Source organism: Penicillium canariense, assembly GCF_028826845.1.
Source record: "Penicillium canariense strain IBT 26290 chromosome Unknown utg000004l_segment0_segment0, whole genome shotgun sequence".
NCBI classification, from domain to species: Eukaryota; Fungi; Ascomycota; class Eurotiomycetes; order Eurotiales; family Aspergillaceae; genus Penicillium; species Penicillium canariense.
In genome coordinates this window covers 811,985-831,182 of record NW_026622731.1, presented here as the reverse complement: position 1 = coordinate 831,182, position 19,198 = coordinate 811,985, and the positions used below count along the sequence as shown (strand labels likewise).

General features: G+C 51.4%; 7 protein-coding genes across 7 annotated transcripts; 6 read left to right on the top strand and 1 right to left on the bottom strand.

Moving 5' to 3' along the window:
* Nucleotides 1–123: 123 nt before the first annotated feature.
* N7482_006642 (glycoside hydrolase family 125 protein) lies at nucleotides 124–1,852 on the top strand (the record flags this gene model as incomplete). The annotated part of the gene is made up of 3 exons (XM_056688767.1): nucleotides 124–251; nucleotides 312–1,519; nucleotides 1,581–1,852. The coding sequence occupies 3 exons, from the start codon at nucleotides 124–126 to the stop codon at nucleotides 1,850–1,852; spliced, it is 1,608 nt and encodes a 535-aa protein (XP_056541196.1).
* A 1,622-nt stretch (nucleotides 1,853–3,474) lies between these two features.
* Nucleotides 3,475–4,197, top strand: N7482_006641 (uncharacterized protein; the record flags this gene model as incomplete). The annotated part of the gene is made up of 1 exon (XM_056688766.1): nucleotides 3,475–4,197. One exon carries the CDS (start codon nucleotides 3,475–3,477, stop codon nucleotides 4,195–4,197), a length of 723 nt encoding a protein of 240 aa, XP_056541195.1.
* Nucleotides 4,198–5,968: 1,771 nt separating this feature from the next.
* N7482_006640 (uncharacterized protein) lies at nucleotides 5,969–6,343 on the top strand (the record flags this gene model as incomplete). The annotated part of the gene is made up of 1 exon (XM_056688765.1): nucleotides 5,969–6,343. The coding sequence occupies one exon, from the start codon at nucleotides 5,969–5,971 to the stop codon at nucleotides 6,341–6,343; it is 375 nt and encodes a 124-aa protein (XP_056541194.1).
* A 2,256-nt stretch (nucleotides 6,344–8,599) lies between these two features.
* Nucleotides 8,600–9,338, top strand: N7482_006639 (uncharacterized protein; the record flags this gene model as incomplete). Its single annotated transcript, XM_056688764.1, has 2 exons — nucleotides 8,600–9,075; nucleotides 9,137–9,338. 2 exons carry the CDS (start codon nucleotides 8,600–8,602, stop codon nucleotides 9,336–9,338), a joined length of 678 nt encoding a protein of 225 aa, XP_056541193.1.
* Nucleotides 9,339–13,751: 4,413 nt separating this feature from the next.
* Nucleotides 13,752–15,305, bottom strand: N7482_006638 (uncharacterized protein; the record flags this gene model as incomplete). The annotated part of the gene is made up of 1 exon (XM_056688763.1): nucleotides 13,752–15,305. One exon carries the CDS (start codon nucleotides 15,303–15,305, stop codon nucleotides 13,752–13,754), a length of 1,554 nt encoding a protein of 517 aa, XP_056541192.1.
* Nucleotides 15,306–15,826: 521 nt separating this feature from the next.
* N7482_006637 (uncharacterized protein) lies at nucleotides 15,827–16,645 on the top strand (the record flags this gene model as incomplete). Its single annotated transcript, XM_056688762.1, has 1 exon — nucleotides 15,827–16,645. One exon carries the CDS (start codon nucleotides 15,827–15,829, stop codon nucleotides 16,643–16,645), a length of 819 nt encoding a protein of 272 aa, XP_056541191.1.
* A 177-nt stretch (nucleotides 16,646–16,822) lies between these two features.
* Nucleotides 16,823–18,736, top strand: N7482_006636 (uncharacterized protein; the record flags this gene model as incomplete). The annotated part of the gene is made up of 1 exon (XM_056688761.1): nucleotides 16,823–18,736. One exon carries the CDS (start codon nucleotides 16,823–16,825, stop codon nucleotides 18,734–18,736), a length of 1,914 nt encoding a protein of 637 aa, XP_056541190.1.
* Between the last annotated feature and the right edge of the window lie 462 nt (nucleotides 18,737–19,198).

Below are 19,198 nucleotides of genomic sequence, written 5' to 3'. Positions count from 1 at the left end.
ATCCCTGTCTGGATGGGATCGGCATGAGCTATGCCTCCCCTCTTCCTCTTCTTCCTTTATTTACCCCCACCTCCCTCCTGATCTGTGGTGCAAGCATCTTTCATTTTAACCAAATATCACACTATGCCGCTCTCTACGCTTCTGGTTGGCGGGCTGATGGCTCTGCAGGCGCATGGCGTGTCTGGACGCGACACCCCTGCGATACTGCGACGAGCTTGTCCCGATTACACCTCGTACGCCTCAACGCCGCAGTATGTATCTGTACTCTTCTCCGACCTATGCAATCAACTTATCAGCTAACTCTTCCCAAGTGGTCCTTACAGTGGTGGCCCCTTGAATCTCCCTTACCAGCGCCCCGCTGAAGCATGCCGCACCTTCTCGTCGGCATCTGTGGAGAAGGTCATTGAGGACATGACTTCGCGTCTGGTCGACAAGGACCTTGCGCAGCTCTTTCGTAATGCCTACCCCAATACCCTAGACACTACAATTCGATGGCACCAGAACGGCACCACTGCGGCTTCTAAGCGTCGAAGCAAGCGCGATAGCGCACAGTGGACCGGCGCGCAGACCTTCATTGTGACTGGAGACATCAATGCAGAGTGGCTGCGCGACTCAACCAACCAGCTGACCAATTACCAGGCGCTCGCAAGCAAGGACAAGAGCCTGTATGATTTGATTCTGGGTGCGATCAACACCCAGGCGGAGTTTGTCATTCAGTCGCCGTACTGCAATGCCTTCCAGCCACCATCTGCGAGCGGCATCAAACCAGAGAATAACACTCAGGTGGATACCGTTCACCCAGCATACGAGAAATCTTTTGTCTATGAGTGCAAGTACGAGCTTGACTCCCTTGCCCACTTCCTGTTGCTCGGCACTCAGTTCCACGAGCACACCGGCTCGACTGAGTTCCTGAGCGATCGCTGGTTCAAGGCGCTACAGACTGTCCTCGATGTGATCGATGCCCAGTCTCAGCCCACATTCAACTCAGATAACCAATTTGTCACTAACCAGTACACATTTCAACGTAAGACTACTAGTGGCACCGAGACGCTGAACCTGCAGGGTGTTGGGAACCCTCTCAACAGCGGCACAGGACTCATCCGCAGCGCCTTCCGCCCTAGCGACGATGCCACTATCCTGGGCTACTTCATTCCCCCCAATGCCATGATGTCCGTCCAGCTTCAGGAGATCGCCAAGGTCATCAAGGTTGCCGGTGGCCACGACGACTTGGTTGAGGAGCTGGAACAACGCGGCCAAAACCTCGCCAACGCAGTCAAGGAACACGGCATCGTCAGCCACGCCAAGTACGGTGATGTCTACGCCTTCGAGGTTGACGGCTATGGCTCGCGTATTCTAATGGATGACGCCAACATCCCCTCGCTGCTTTCTCTGCCATACCTTGGCTTTCTCGACAAGAGCGACAAGGTCTACCAGAACACCCGCAAAATGATCACGGAGAAGGCTGGTAACCCATACTACCTGGAGGGTCCCGCTTTCCACGGCATTGGTGGTCCTCATAGTAAGTGTCGTATAATGTTGTAATTTCGCACCACTCGATCTCCTGCTCACAATCCATATAGTCGGTCTCGAGAATGCCTGGCCTATGTCCCTCCTCATGCAGGCTATGACCTCCGATGATGACTCGGAGATCCTGGAGTCCATCAACCTGGTCCGCAATTCCAGTTTGCTTGGCCTCGTACACGAGTCGATCAGCGTTACGAATATCAAAACCTACACTCGTCCCTGGTTCTCATGGGCAAACTCTGTATTCGCCCAGACTCTTCTTCAGGTCGCAGAGGAGAGGCCTCATTTGATCTTCGGGGACAATGCCGAACCTTATACTATCTCTTGAACATTCCTAGAGCTGTAGGGATCTCAGTATATGTTAATAGTTCAAGTGGAAATTTTATCATTATGCTGTAGCTCACGGGATCTTGGGAGCATGCACTACTTCTTCAATGCCCATGTCGTTTTATAAAAAATCGCCACGCGAACACTGTCCTTCTGCATTGGATTGACGCGTTCCGAGGGAACATTCTGGAAACTCTGTTTTTTCCATCGTGGCTTACGAAACTTTGGTTGGACGTGGAACTGATCATCGCGGCTAGTGGCCGGAGAGCAGCAGCTATTTGACTGTCGGAACAGAACGGCATCTGGAAGAAGCTGAGATAGCAAGGCGGCCGCTTAGCACATATGTCTGGCAAGGTTCTGGCAATTTAGACTATCCACTGCAAACATGGCCGTGGCTGGGCTGCCACGTCCATGCTGTACTGTGCAGAGAGGTAGGGCCAGGCCTCTGTGCACCAATGAGATTTCGCCATGACTAATCTCGTGCCTAGCCGGGGAGTGATGAGACTGCAAGGCGATCAACACGATGCAAGGAGACCAGGCCCCGACGTGAGTGAGTCAGGGGAGTTCTCGACGGGGGTGTTCAGTTGATCTATTGCAAAATCCGGTGCAGATGTGCTCCGTGCTTCCTGCTGTTCTGACCCTTGAGGGATCAAAACACGCCCTGGACCCACCACCGAGTGTTCTCTCATATGGGCGATGAGCTCACCCCGAAGACCCGATGTCACTTGTGGAGTTTCAAAGGATGGCTGGTATTCCTGGGCTCTGATAGGGCGGTGCTGGTCCACTCCTTGACGATCATAGGTTGCTCCGTCGCCCTGTGGCCGATCACTACCCATTGATCGAGAGCAGAATCCGGAATCAAGCTGCGGCAACGCATATCACCGATCCCCTAGGAGCCGATTCCAGGTCTTCGGTATGCCTGCAGACTCTTTCCACATCCGTCGGTGGTCTCCTTGTTCACGACAACCATTCGCATGGGGGGTTCTTCTCGTACGCTACGATGATGGCCTTCTGGTTGGTACATGCATCGCGAGATACATATACATTCTCTCCCCTCGTTCCGAGGTTGACATTTGACATGCTGAAACGCTTCATGCATGAGACCAACAAATTATGAACCGAACGGCTGCCTGTGAATTGACCTGTCTAGCGATGGATGGTTCTTCCGGACTACGCCATGCCAACCTGCATGCACGGGCAGCTCGGGTAGACCGCGAGTCAACTTACCTAGGGCACTCGAAGACCTTATTAGGCTTTATTTCTGGCCGCGCATGGTGTAATTGGTGATCTCTCAGCCTCATATGATTCGAAAAGCTCCACTCGCATCCACATTTCCTGGACTGTGCACGCTGCCGGTCGCTCTAGGCTATGGGTGACCATCCCTATTGGCTTGATTCCACATCTCCCTTTCTCCACAGCTCTCGGGGAATGCAGTTCCCCTCCCCCGCGTACCACCTATAGGATATTTATCGCGGTAAAGTGAAGAGGTTTATTTAAGGACGTCACCTTTCCTCTATCAAGGGGCTTTTATCATCTGAATTTCAGTCCTTCCCAGACGTTGACAGAAATATTCTCTTGAACGACTCTTCAGTCACGCCAAATCGCCGCAGGATCATCCTGATCATGGCGTCGTCTCCCTACAATAACCGCCTGGCGGGTTTGAACGTCCAGACCAACCAGGACGGCTGGGTATACCCCTGGACTCCTGCCAACACTACAGCACCTGCACTATTAATGCCAGGGCAAAGTGGCTCACCTACGAGCCGTCGAGCAATTCCTGCTCCACTTCCGTCTACTGGGGTCACATCCAATGACCCAATGCTGCATTCACCACCCTACGGTCCACACCCTATTCCGTGGGGGATCAATGCTAGCCCGATACTTGTTCCTAAAACTGCAGCTAGTCCTCCAAACGAGCCATGGGTGAGCTGGGACAATGCCTCTCAGTGCAGCCCCCCATCGCAGGGAAATCCACCACCCGGTCTGTCCTTCCTCTCGACCGGGACACTCTCCCAAACTACCGTCGACGAACGTACGGCCGTCGGTGGGGGTGGGCAGGATTCCCATGCTTGCTGCCATACCAGCTATGCTGAGTACGTTTGGGTGGAGGAGACACTTGACTTCTCGCATTCTGACTGTATCTTAGACGGCCTACGTCCAGCCAGTTCAAGTGCAGATGGGCAGGCTGTACGTACGCGGGAGCTTTCACCCGGGAAACATGCCTATGGCGACACATCAAATCTACGCATGTCTCTCCCGGCATGTTCAAATGCCCCGACCCTCAATGCAACAAAACCTTCGGTCGGAAAGACAAGTACCAGAGTCATATGCGACAAGCCCATATGAAATCTGGCGGACACTGCCCTTCTTGCCATGTCTGATGGGCTGCATTTCCCTTTCGGATGGCGTTGTTTCCCACGTGCTTCGCTGACTTTGTGGGTGTTCTGGGAACTATCATAATGATTTCGGGCTTTTGGTGTTTAGGATTGGCACACCGGGAGGACTAATACTGGGCGTTTTTCCACATTCTATACTTTCCATACTCCAGCAACAATGGGTTTTACAGCTAATTCCATTTAGAGGTATTGCGTCAGGCTACCGGCTTGAGTCTAGAAATGTAAATTGTTCTCCCTAAAATCGTGTCACAGCTGAGGAAAACTATCTTGGATCGCAAAATGATGGCGAACGCTTCCGCGCGACCTATGATACTTTACACTTGCCGATCAAGTCGTAACCTTTTCTAGCTTCTAGAACACCCCATTCGCAATAAGCCCATGGCAAGGCATGGAAAATTAAAATAAATGTCTTCTTAATGTGAGTTGGTCGTGCCAGAGGGCCTCATGGTTGCTCTATAGTGACATCGGTGGCAGGAAACAGTTTGGCTCACTTTTACCCGATAAGATAGTTATCTCGTCCGGGTGAGATCGTAGGGGGTTCAAGTAACTTTGCTTACACAGTGACCTTTTTGTTCACCGGAAAACGAGAGCCTAGATCAAGACTACAGATCACCTTGACCTGGTCCTTTCAGTTTTGCACTGTCAGCCTCGCTACCCACTGAATACTCACCCTGACCCGCAGTGGGTGCGCCGAGGCAGAGTTCAGGCTCCAATCTCGGACTGGATGTCGGGCACACACGATGGACTTCCCCTTGAGGCATAGATCGGGCCGCTACGTCCGAACATTGTCGACAGACACTATAGAAAGACAATGGCTCGGGTTTCCACCACACCAGCATACAATGCCACGTACTCCCACTACAATCCCTTTGCCCGGCTGATTCAGGGTCCCCTTCGTGAATCGTATTACCCAAGGGCTTGGGCATTCGGGGTAACCGATACGTTCAGTCTCCTAATTAAGGGTTCCAACACGATCGCATGTCTATCGCCCCCTCTCTTATTGTAATCAAAGGATGTGCCCATCATGCCCATCACTACTACCATTTCATTCAATGTAGTATGCCAAACCGGCCATAGTCTCCGGAAGTGCGCATCGTATACCATAGAGATCACTAGGATAAAATCCGGATCGATTGCTAGATGGGCTCTGGCGCCGACTTAAGCGTAACTAGTGACCGACCAAGGCTCCTCATGAGGTTAGTACATCGTGTCCCTCCCTTTCGTGGGGCAGCAAAATCGTACGACAAGAGGACGGCCCCCACCAAAACCCGGGTGATGGACTGCTGGCGGGTCCCCGAAGCGCCGTCCCCATCTTGAACCCCCAGGTTGGGCCCGACTGCATACGCCTGCTGACCCCGATCGCTGCGCCAATCTCGGTTGTCGGACTGGCTGGTGATTTGATCGATTAACGGGCGATCTCGTGGTCGAATGACCGTTGGAACGTACAGCTGGGCCCCCGACAATTGGGATTGGGGCGTTGACGGGCCTCTATGGGCCGCAAAGATAGTCTGAGCCGGACCCTTTCGTGGGATCTATCTTTGGGCTTGCATCTGCGTGTGAAGGAATATAAGGCATCGAAATCCCAACCTGCCCCTACTTCCTTGAATATAATCGCTCGCCGGAACGACCTTAATTAATCTCTTTTGTACTATACCCCGGCGCGTTATTACTACTTTCCTCTCCTTTCCCATTTTCCCTCTTTGCACTGCACCCTCTCCACGATGTCCTCGCCTTCGTTGAGCCGTAATGTTGGACACCATCTCCACCACAGACCAGATGAGCAAGAGCAAGACCAGTCCGGAGGAACCTGGATGAATCCCGACCTTTTCCAGAATGTGGCCTCTTCCATACCGGGGATAGAAGGGACCGAAGGCCGTACTGCTCTGCCGGGCCATTTAATCCCACTCCACGGATTTATCCAGCCCCCATTGGCCCATGTTTCGAGGATCGCCACGCCTTCCCAGTGGACCCCCCCGGATGCCAATGATCCCAATCTGTGGCAACCACACGAAGTATGGAACACTCTGGACCAGAATGTAGGCATGCAGGATTTCCCCGTACGGAACCAGGCCCCCCAGTCCCCGGAGAGTGAATAATGGTGCCGTGAACCTCCTGCCCCGCCCAATCCATTTTCTTTTACTGTGACCACACAGTCGATGAGGAACGAGAACCTAATCCAGTGCGAGAGCATCTAGTCCGGCTTATTGTCCTTGACTCCCCACTCCGACGGCCCGCTCGCCGCGGCCAGCAATAGGAATCCCCATGTTCCTCCCACTGATGGCAGGATAGCCCAAAGCAGTCGTCAGGCGACAAGCGCGTACGTGAAGTGCAAAACGAGCGTCGCAGCCCTCGCTTGTTGCTGACATGAGCCTTAGACCGAGTCCGGGCCAAGAACGGAAATGTGGTTGGGAGGGATGCACATCCACCTGCCAATTCTCATGTGAATCTGCTCTTATGCGGCACATCAAATCTATCCACGTTTCCCCGAACTCATACAAATGCCCAGATCCTGGGTGTGAGAAAGCGTTCGGCCGGAAGGACAAGCTCCAGGAACATGTTCGGGCTGCTCACGCCTGCGTGCCCCAACATCAAGGGAGCCAGTGTTCTTGCCCGCACATTTAGTTGGCTTGAAGTACAAAGGTTGGGCTTGGGGATGATCAACATCATTGAGTCGTCCGGAAGACCTCCACAATGGGTGGGGGTGAGCATTGTTTCACTAACGGAGAATAATACACGATGGCGGTGTTGGGAAACGGAAACGGGTGCAGGGGATATTATCTTTTCTTACGTCCTGCCGTTGTTTTTCCCTTTTTTTCGTTCTGATTGTTTTTAACCACACTACCTTAACTAGTTATAGTTGGGGATATTAATAAGCCGACCACCCCCGGCATTCGGTCTGATCTTATACAGCGTTCCGGTCCTAGCGAAGTAAGATATGTACTTGCTAGGAAACAGATGTTATCCTTGTGTTTCAGTTTCGCGAATAATTCCAGTAGACCCTTTCAGACCGTCTCATGACTCGAGTTCTGCTCGCTGTATAGCGGCTCGACTGCTACCCTGTCGGGGATGAAGCGAGTCAACCTACTTCGGGTTTCACCAGTTTCTGTCCACCGTCAACTGCCAACACATATGCCGCCGGTCTCCATTGGATCCTAATTCGAACAATATCTTGGCAGGTTGATGGACCAATAGACCGCAAACTAAAGGGGACCATCATGCATTGATGCATCGACACACTAGTCCCGAAAATGGCATCATGATGAACAACATCGCTTGCACGCCAGCACTCTGCAGGATAGTCATATACGACCACTTGGCCGGCCAGTTCACTGCTACATATAGCCCGTTGTGGGAGGGTCAGAGCACAAGGGAGTATAGCCACGACGATTCTGATTTAACTTTAGGACGGTTACCATAAAACAGCTGGGAAGTGCCGAGTTGCACCCGCAGTGCCACGGTGGGGCCCGCATCAGCCCCAACGACCCTGAAATCTGTAGTTTATGGAGGTTAGGGTTGGTGTGCGTCTGGGTAAAGTGATGGAATTATCGTCCCTTTTCCACGTCAGGCCCGCCTCGGCGAATAGTCTCCCCTTCCTCGGAGTCAGCCAGGCATGTGACGCCTTGGCATTTGATCGCAGTCAATCGGAGGAGGTGGGAGTGACGTAGCCACGGAACTAGAACTCATCTCCAGGGGGGAACCGTTCCACGTGCTCTGCTCGTGATGCATGTCTTATCGTCTCAATTGGGACCGGACCTCGGACCTCCGGGCCTTTGGCAGGGCAACGGCGAGTTCTGTGGGATGTGCACAAAGGCAACCAAGCCCCATCCATGCAGGCCACATCCCTGCAGTCGCGACTGGAAACGGGGCTCGGGCTAAAGATTGCGGATCCAGTGCGAATCTTTGCTGTGCTCCACTTTTCATGCGAGCAAAGCTGCCATCGGGCGATCTAACTCGCCTTGCCCAATGAAGAAGTCGAGGCTCTTTGATTTGCTCTTGAAGATTGTCACCGCAACGCCGTGGTCATTCAGCGGCACCCCCCGAGCCTAACGGTGCCAGACACTCTCACACCGCTTCATGTTGACTTGTTAGGAGCACTGCCTCGAGAGTAGAAGGGGGCGACCTCGCAGCCAGCATTTCGAGTGGGCGTTGGAGTGGCTCCTAGTGCGAACCCAACATGGTATGCGTTGTTACTTAAAGCCCTTCACGCCGTCTCGAGGGAACTGTTTTCCCCCGAACTTCAATCCATCCGAGCGATTCAAGTCTACATACCCACCGTTCCTGGGTCTTGAGTTACTTTTACGCTCGCATCACGCCCCGTTGGCACTTTCGGTCTGCTGCACGGGATCTTTGTCATGGCCTCCGGTTTGACGAATTTCACCCCCGACGGTTACCCTCGCCGGCTCACCCAGGCCAGCCAACAGGACTGGGGGGGAAACAATGGTTATTCAACCTACCATCGGCCTCCACCCCGCGGGGTACAGGCCAGCCATGCGGTACGAAACGCCGCATTGAGTCAGGGACGCAACACGCCAGATGCAGGTGTCGTTCGTGGACCGCCATCTCCTTTCAGTCTCTCATCGAGATCCTCCCGGTCTCCACTGATGGCATCCCCTTGGGCTCCAGCAAACCTGGCTCCTCCGCCTTTGTCCCCCGGCAATTCACCGGCATCGTCCTTTCTCGTGGAAATACGCGATGCGGCGAGTAATTCCTCAATAGACAGGAGGCCGCTCGCCGTTAACAACATGCCGCATAATAGAATGTCCTTCAACTCCTATGATAGGATTGATGGCCCGGTGGCTCAGCGTCCCTATCACCCCGTCGAGGCCGAGTACGTCTTCTGTGTGAGATTATTCACCTGTACCTGATTTGATTGTGCTAACCATTTCCAGGGGTGACGGGTCCAATGTCATCCGGTGCGGATGGCGTGACTGCTCTTACTCTGGGGTATTTTCCCGCAAGGCAAGTCTCTGGAGACATATCCAGGACAGGCATATCGCGCAGAATGAATTCCAATGTCTGATATGTCCCATGGCTTTTGGGCGTCGGGACAAACTCACTGCCCATGTGCGAAACGCCCATAGCGGCATTTGAGGGGAAGAAGAGGAGAACTATTCACCACCTGCCTCGTCCATCGCGGGGAAAGTCTTCGTGTCATTTTCTTTTTGATTCTGGTTGCTGTTCCCTCTATGTTGCTTACGGGGCTTTCCTTTACAATTTTACTTAGGATCCTATTGGTTTAATAGTTGACGGGCTTTGATTATGATCATCTATCGGAGTTAGTATGCCATCGAGACTTTCTAGGCATTTGGGAGAGAGTCATGGGATATCTAGCAATTTGAGCCATTTTTTGTTTTTCCACCCCATCGCCAAGGACTTGAGAAGCGAAATGAACTCAGAATTACGGGCAAAGAGACATTGAGAATAGGAATCTCGGTTGGGGATCAATCCAAAATCAGCGGATGGGATTAGGATTGACCCGGTAGATCTGGAGACTTTGGGAATACGCGACGACAGCCTGATGCGAGGAAAGGCGAGGGGGCTCTAACTGCCATGGGCACAGTAAGTAGCCTCGACATGTCACGAGTTGCACTTCATAGGATTTGGGTACTGATGACGCCCCTGGCTTTTAGCGGTCTGAATTAAAATCTCAACCTTGTCCGGGTATTGGAACACGTCTGTCACGTCCACACGTCCACGTCGCCATCACCAGGGTACTGGATTCCGCCAAGCACTGGAAGCAAACATGTGCTCAGACCACAAACCAAGAACCGTGGTGAAGCACCTTGGGGTGGCTCAGGTCTTGGCTGGCCTTCAGACCAACCAAAGATGGGTTGCTGGAAAAACTCAAGGTACATATCACCCTTGTCGACAGAGTGCTGCGTGACCAACCGGTGTCGATCGGCCGGGGTTGTTGGCGAAATGAACCGCATGGTTCCTCTTCCCGGTTCAGCTGAGGTGGTCCCTCCACGTCACAAAGTACGGTTTGAGAGTACCTTTGTGGCCGTCAATAATTGGTGGCCACTCTAGAGCCCATAGCGTGAGGTCTTTTGCACATGGCCCGTGCCTCAGGGCTAAATGTACCAATTGACTTTTTGGCAACAAACTGTCAACGAGTCCGCGCCAGGGCCGTCTCGTAACCTCGGCTCCTACCACCCAGCCCTCTGAAAACGGTAAAAGAATCGCTCAAAAAATATTTTAAAACAGGTCCTCGTAAGGCATGTAGCCCTCATAAACATACTAGAGTAGCTATAGTGGCCCGATTGTCCTATGAAGCCATTGTCATGAAGAGAGGAAGTCCAAATTTGTGCGAAAGGCATCGTTCCTTGCTACCGAGTCCACACATAAGCCTATTTATCACCACTTTCTAGTCACTCACCAAAGCTTGATCAACACAGTATATGCCATCGATTCTGTTTGATCCATCAAGGTCCTTTGGTTCTAGTCCAAGGTCTAGTCAACCAGACCAGCCCACAGTGTCTTCCAGTGACTTCCACGTACTGTTTTGAGACCCCTTGACAAACTTGGTATCCGCCACTATCAGGCTTTGATGTGACCCAAGGTTGAGTTGTATTCGAATTAGACCTCGCCAGGGACCGCAAGGGACCAGACCAGACCGGGGGTCAAACCGCACTATGTAGGGCTTGGTCATTGATCACTACCCATCCGTTGGTCAGGCCACGCATTCCGGGATAATGTTGGCTAATGGACTAGCCGTTGGCCAGTCAAGGGTAACAAAGGAATGACACAGACAAATTTAGGTTACCAAGGGATATAACATATACCAGCTGATGAAGCCAAATACGGGTAGAGTGACATTCCGCAAGGGCTAACGAATTGGAACAACGATATCTAGAGCGCGTTTCTGTCTATGTCGGAAAATAGAAGGGCACATAATAGGACGAATACCCTAGGAAGCTACAGTATAACCAGACGCCACGGAATGTATATTTGGTAGCTCAAGCAGAAGTACCTATCTAGAGAATGGCTTGTCAGAGCTACCATTTTTACGCTATTGGCTGGAACAACTATCCCCCCACCTGATGGAATCCCAATATTGTCGTTAGAGGAGTAATCAGCTATTTCCATGTCGGGTCCGAAAGGTATATAAAGCTCCACGATACCTGCCTTTATTTGACTATCCCGGGACGTCAACGTTCAACCTGAGCATCGCATTCAATTCTGATTCCTTCTATTTGGAAAGCCAATTCAGAAATGCTCTATTTTATTCTTCAAGTGCTTCTGTTGGCGTTGGCCGCGAGCGCGCAAGATCCCTGTTCCGAAACAGATCGTCCCTTCGGCCACGATACCTCAACTTGTTTGCAAAAGCCATATTGTCCAGGATATGAAGCTAGCGAAGGTCTCCAACGCCACCTATTCGCACAGTTTATGGAGACGTTATACGGCGAGAAAAATATCAGCAAGGCCTTCGAAACCTACGTGTCTTCCAACATAATCGAACATGATCCGGAAGATACACAGGACCGTGATGCTATTGTTGCAAGATTATCCCAAATTATCCCTTTTGCAGATTTCACTATCCTGCGATCGAGTTTTGGCAATAATACTGGTCTGATTCACCTGAAAGTTGAGCAAGATCCGGAGCCGGCCGCTCTTGCAGATATCTATCGCATGGATGGGACTTGTATTGTTGAGCATTGGGATATCGCCCAGTCCAGACCAGCAAATTCGACAAACCCGATTGCCATGTTCTGATTTGCTGCATGCAGCTTCTTTAGCTATTTAAGACATGGTGAGGGACTCAGGTGGCTATCTATCATCTTACGGATGAGATGGAGCTTTGACGCGGGGAGCCTTAAGCCATGTCGTGTGGACTAATCTTGGATAACCTTGGATAATGCTGAAGAGTGATGGGTGAGGAAGCGTGGTTGTTGCCTCGGAAAGGCGAGAGGTGGGAAGGGGCATGGAAGTAGCTATCGAAATATATGGAGTGGTAACTTACCACTAACAACAGGCTTTTTCATCAAGCGCCTACTTCTCTCTTTTTTTTTATGTAATTGTGGTTTACACGTGAACTCGGGCTTTATAGCCGAGTATCGGCCGTACAAGTGGAAAACCACCTGGATGGATAGGGGAAAGACTTCAATCGGTCTTCCCCCACTGTTTTTCTACACTTAATCTGATCAATTCATCTCATTGGACATCTCCCGTACTAGCCTATACGAATAGTGCATAGTTCGATAGCTATAAGCCCAAGTGCACCCTAAATATTATGAAGATATAATCGAAAAAACTATCGCTCTATATTAGACCTCGGCAAGGACTACGTCTAGACTATCTAGTCTTTGGTCTTTTTTAAAGTAGTTAGGATCGTACTAGAGTCCCCTTTAGTCTTTTGTGGTCCTGTATATAGACCCTATAGTTTTATAATCATACTAAGATCTGGCTATATAAGCTAATGGCTATTAGGAATCTATATAATCTACCGTTATAGGTATAGTAGTTTTTTAGTAGTCCTCATAGTCTAAGACTATAACCGTAAAGAGCCATTGGCTGGTTTGTCTCCTTTCCAACCAACGGTCTCCTGCCATCGATACCATGCACCACAACGGTCCTAGCAAGCCCCGTGCGTCGGAGTCTTCACTTTCCACGACTGCAGCAAGGGGCCCATTGATGGAACATACTCCCCATGGTGCCTTGCGACCTCAGTGGACAGCGAGTGTCTGGTAGCTCCACTTTGCACGAGCCATCGTCGAGGCCCATGAACCCTGCGCGACCATTGTATCAGCCAGGAAAGCGGAACAAACACCGTCTAGGTCATTTCAAACATTGCCATGCTACTACTGCGACAACGGATCATTGAGCGGTTGCATGAATGGGCAGAAAAGATGGAGTGTTTGAATTGCTATGGAGTCGGAATCCTGTTGGTTGCCACGGTTGGGTCGTTGATCGAACACAATCTCAAGCTTCTCGCATAGGAACTAATAAGAACATGGCGTCTTTGTTGCAGCATGCTTCTGGCTTGCTCATAATGTCGACTTTGCTAGGAATCACTCTGCTCAAGCCAGTGGGACGCCTAATACACTTGTTAAAAGGAGGCATTGCTATGTGCTTCAGCCTGGGGTATTCAAAAGCTTCTCGTGTCATAAAGTAATTGTGAACTTGTTGGCCGGAATGGAAATTAATCGATCTTCTAAGAGGGCTCGTGGGGGCCTGCGATGTGATAACGAATTGCCGTAGACGAGAGGCCAGATCGGATGATGCCATCAGATAAGCACAAGATTAAGGTTAGGCTTCCGGAACCCACCGCCTCGCCCGCGCGACGAATCTCAAGAGAGGGAAGTAGATATGTACAAGTATAACAACTATGAGCCTCCTCTTGAAGGCTGTGATAATTCTTAAGAACCAAGACCGGTTGTGGTTCCCAGACAGTGTCTCGCCTGTGCTCAGTTCGATTCGGTTGGAATGCCAGCCTCCCGCTTCCAAAGGGACTGCAGGGTACGGATATTGGGTATATGTGAGTGGCAAATGGCCGAGAAATGGAGATCAGTCACCTTTCAGCGTCTTCTTGGGTGCTTTGTTTGGGATGAAAGTCATCATGGAAATCACCCACACCAAGATTCGAAGCAAAAACGGGAACTGGGCCAGCTGGGATGCAAGCTCATTCAAGTCATCATCTGGACCCTGTTCTTCGGCTCGCTCCATTTTCGGGCTGATTCGCACTGCCTTGGAGGCCAGTATCTCCTCGACTTGAGAATCTCGGAACATTTCTTCGTATCTCTCGTTCCGTCGCTTTACAGGTGTTTGAGAGGGAGAATGCTCGGGATGGTGCCTGGCCGTTGCGAATCGTTCCCTCATTGGAGATTCCGCCGGGCGGGTTGTCCGACTCTTCACTGGTATCTCTTGTGTGGGCAGCCGGCCTATTGTGACTTTCTCTTCTTCCGGAAAAGACGCTATTCTCTCTGGGGGACGGAAATGTGGAAGCCTCGGTGCCGCCGTGTGGTTGGTTGCAGAGGCACTGGTATCGTTGTCCTCTACAGCCGTGGACGTAGTCATGCTCTCATCCCGGGATGCTTGAGCTGATTTCTGGAAGGAAACAGGGAGGCTTGTAGGGACTTGGGGCCGAACGGCTTCCAAATTTAGCCTTTCCATGTCAAAAGGTAGCCCTTGCACAATAGCATCGAGTCTCCTTCTAGCTTTCTGGCTCTCATCTGGGAGAACCGCGGTCCACGAGATTCCCTGCTTTTGCCTGGGATCCTTGGGGAACCTGAAAAGGTGTTTCACATGGTTCTTTACTCGTTCGTGTCTTCTTTGCAGTTTTCCTTGAATTTCAATTCGGATCGCAAATGTCTCCATGTCGTGCTCGAGAGTAAAAGCCGTCTGAATGGTGTTGCTGTGAGTAGGCTGGGGTTGGAAATCATCCTCGGAGAGCTCCCACTTAAGGGTGCGATATACAATATCATCGGCAGGACTCCCAAGTTTCGAGCCTCGCAACAAGTTCCCCGTAAAGAGCCATTGGCTGGTTTGCTCAATAGTCTGTTCGCGGTCCCATCCCAGTCCCCCGCCCCCATTGCCCAGCACATTGACATGGGGGGTCAGATAGGTTGTTTTCTTAGTTGTCGCTTTTGTCGGCTCTCCTGCCAGCTGTCGAGGACCAAAGTCGTGGGTGAACTGCAGGAAGCGCACGGTATCATATTCTTCTTGCTCCTCTGCCCTGACGTTGGGTACTTTTGTAGGACCCAAATTCGCTGGCGATCTGGATGTTGACGGCTTCTCGGGTTCTTTTGATCGGCTTGTCTTCTCGGTCAGATTACTCATCTCCTCCAGACTAATCCACACAACTGCATTCGACAATCGGCAGTCTTTGGGTTGCGTGAAGCCCAGGTCCATATAGAGAATGCCGGCTTGGTTTTCCGCCGGGCCTAGCACTCCCCACTGTGTTTTGGACTGGCGAAACCGACAGTCGATTTCGACCTGCCCCAGTTCCTGTGAGCACAGGCTCACATTGGCCAAGTGGTCGAAGGAGTTGAACTTTGCCCCATACCGACGAGCGAATCGAGCAGGAGGACGACGCGTGGAGGATGGCGGAATGGCGCGCATGGCCAGTGTGGAATCGAGAACAACAGCAGAGATGAGTGCAAAATTCTGGGCTTTCGGCGCCCAAGTGATGGTCCACGGTCACAATAGAGTGGATGGCCTGAGGAAATTCCCCTCTCCCAGAGGCGAAGTGTTGGGGCTGCTATTAGAAGAGCCTCCACCACAGCCTCGAGGCGAAGCGCCCCGAATCGCGCCCTGCACCTTCGGCTGAGCTGAGCGGCCCGAGCAACCTCGTTGACTGGTCCATTGCGCGGGGCTTCATGCTGCACTACTGCACTGCCGGTCGCTTGGCCCCCCAATTTTCTCGCGATTGACTCGATGTCGGGCGAATGGCAATTGCAAGGCTTGCCTCGCCCCCCGCAAGACTGTAATCGGGCTGAGACGCCTCTTGAAATATCACCACAGTGCCCGTTTCTGGCCCTCCATCCAATTTGCAGCCTCGGCCCATGCCTGCCATGCCAGATCAGATACTGCACCTTGAATCCCAGACAGCTGGGGAGCGAATATACCCGACCGGGAAACCGATGTCCAACAATCGCCAGGATACATTCTCGCGCATTCCATGGATGCACGACCAACCATCGAAACTGCCCGTTGTCCGACGCGTGCCGACTCTCGGCATGGCGCAACAATCTGCTACACCCGCATCGCCTAAGGATAATGCGAAGGCCCAGTCAACAGAAAAGGTCCGCGAACGGGTGCCGGCCAGTGTTTCCTCCTCGTATGCATCAGAAGCAGAGGATGATTCCGACTCTGAGGTGATGGACATTTTGGATGATCAACTCCAGATCATGCTGATACCAGCCTCCGCTGCAAGTTGCAAAGACACCAGCATACACTTTCTCTTGGATGTGGCCGACGACATCGAAGGTCACCTAGAGGAGGTGTCGCGCTTGAAACGGTGGGGCCATTTCAACGAGGCAATCGAATACTTTGCAGCACATCTAGAAGTTCACCTGGACCTGCCGCTGGTCGTCCTTGAATATGTCGACCTGCTACTCGAACAGGGCTCTTACCAGCAATTGGTTCCTTTCATATCGAATCAACAGTTGAACCCTCCTCAGAGCCAAAAATGTCTTCCCCTCAGCAGTGAGGAGAATGGCCCAGACCTCTATCAGTTACACTCTGAACTACTTGGGCTACGCATGCGGCTGCCCTTCGAAAGCCTTTCAGTGGAGGACTTGGAAGTCTTGCAAACCGACTCCTTCAATGAATACCTCGACAAGCGTGCCAATTCTCGGCATGTGGACCATCCCCAGAGCGATCGGGGGATACCGTTTGACTCAACTGAGGTATCACTATACGATCCAAGCAAAAGCGCTCTCATGCAGACCTCTGACTAAATGCTCCGTTCAATATTCTAGGTCCAAATCATCCGCAACCAGCTCGAGATACGGTCTGATATTAGGTGCAAGGGCAAATCTCAAACGTCAACCTTTCACACAAGCTGTTGGCCTGACTTATATAACGATCTTCTCATGGATGGTCGCATTTGGGAGCTGAGTGATCTTCTGCTTGCCATGTTCCGCTTTTTCGGTCTGTCGGGCACGTTCGAACGCTTCTTCAGTTTGGATGAAAAGACCAAGGACCAAAAGCCTCAGATGATTGATTCACTAGAGCGACTTTTACAAGATTGGATCATTGACGAATATGATGAAGCGACTGAACTGGCTCTGCTAACCATTCTTGTGGAAATGATGTACATGCTCGATATTGGGAGCCAATCACCCTCCGCACTCCAACGAGATCGTACCCTAAGTTGGAGGCGCACCGTTCAGCAGGCCGACAAGTGTGCGGCGGAAATCGCAGCATACAGTCCTCATCTCACGCGATCGCGCCCTTACTTACAATGGACTTTGGCAAAAGAACATTTCGATCGTCAGCAGAATCGGAGCGCATCATATCGCGAAATGCGAAAGCAGCGCGTCGAACGAGTTCCCGGTATCGTTCTCAATAAGTGGTGTTTGCCAGTTTACATACCGGTGGGAACAGAAAACGCAGGCTGGCCATCTCCTGACCCCAAATTCCCGCCTAGTGACTCATTATATTTGGCGTTGAACACGTCTAAGGAGCTCTCTGACTATAAAACTCAGTCCATGGTACTCAGGGAGCTTATATGTCGTGTGGAAGATCCCCGGCCGTTATTCAAGGAGCTGGATCAGTTGCATGGAGGCATACAGGGGGATTTTGTTGAGTCCTACGAATCTTGCATCTCACAGTATTTGCTCGCTACGGACGACATTTCGTGTCGACACCTTCTACAAAGATTGGAGGCAGCCGCAGCCCAGTTCAAACCCACCCCAGAGAACGATGTTTGTGTTGCAACACGCTGGAACGGCCTCATGGTGCAAAATGCTCTTGCTCGCTCGATCTCCGCAGATGCAGAAACCATTGATCAGAATTCTCATATAGCACAGTCCATCTGCCAGAATCTTCCATATTCTCAGAAGGCCATCAACAAATTTGCACAACCTGCCATTGAGAAAGATAAAGGTACCAATGAGCCTGAAGATCAGAACAAAGAAAAAGAACCCACGGCAAAGGGTAGTTCTGCGGAGCAGGAGGCCATCGATCTGGAACTGCCAGAATCACCGCTTGACAGAGCCAAGAACAATCCGTCCGAGGAGGTTCGACAAGCTCGCAAGGAGCTAAGCAGATGGTACGAGGAAGAGGTTCGCCGTCGACTGGACAAACTGGAGCTTTACGAGATGCAAAACAAGAGAGAGAACCTCGAGAAAGAGCTTCGTGAGACGAAGCTCCGCCGGGAGCTCGAGAAATTCGAGGACGAAGAACGGCTGAAGGCTGGTAAAAAGGACATTCGCAGAAAACTGCGCGAGGAAACATCCGGGAATAACCAAAAGTCTATCAATGGAGCAACATCGCGTACTCAGAGGACGTCATACAACCAGAAACAAATAACACAGGGTGACCAAGGAAGAAAGGATGTTGACGGTGGTCGACAAGAAAAGGCAGAAATAAAGCCGAATGAAGATGCAATCCCAATGACCCATGAACCAGAGGAAGTCGACTATGCTTGGCCCCTGGAAAAAGTGCATAAGAAGTCAAAGACCCCACAAAAGCCATACCGTTATGCATCAGTCACAGAGCCTCAAGATGAACCATCAACCTTGGAGGAGCCTGACTCGTCCTCAGTCAGGCCTGGACCACCTCGCGATCTGCGGCGTCGGACGGTCCGTCGGGCCGCACGGCCTCGAGCTGCCTCGCGACAGAATGAGAAGCCCTCGATTGAGGAGAGTGGTACAGATTCAGAGGAGAGGTCTTCGCATCAGATTACAGTGTGGGAGGAGTTCTCTTCGGGAGAAGAGAAGACTTCTGGGCCTGGCTCTTTGGTGCTGTCGCCAAGGCGTGACTCTCTGGATTCAGAGGATCACGAACCGAAGATGATTGAGTATGGCGAGGAAACCGCCCCTTGAGCATTCACTGTGCCTTAGTCTGAAGCGCACATAGATAATACGTATTTGTATAGAAGTCATCATTCACATCTACTTGACGAACGACACGGACACTTCATAAGCGCATTGGGCTTTTGTTATAAGAATACGGTCTTGGTTGGCGACTTGTTCAGTGAGCTTGCAAGACTGGTATGTGTACAAGTATGTGCATGTATCTATATAAACAGGAGAATATCCGCCAGGTTGGCCTTTCCTGGCTGCTCTGCCGCCGCTCTTATGAGGGCGATCAGGCTCAGGCTCACTGAGTGAAGGTTAGTACGGTCTCATGCTCAGTGACCAATCATGGATGGCCAGTGATCGCTTGGTGGTTAATCAGTGATCATCCATCCCTGGGAGAAATAGCAGAGAAGCACACAAATTGAATAGTTCATTCCAATTTTTAGTTTAAAAAGATTACGTCTACAGTTACTAGGAAATCTGAGA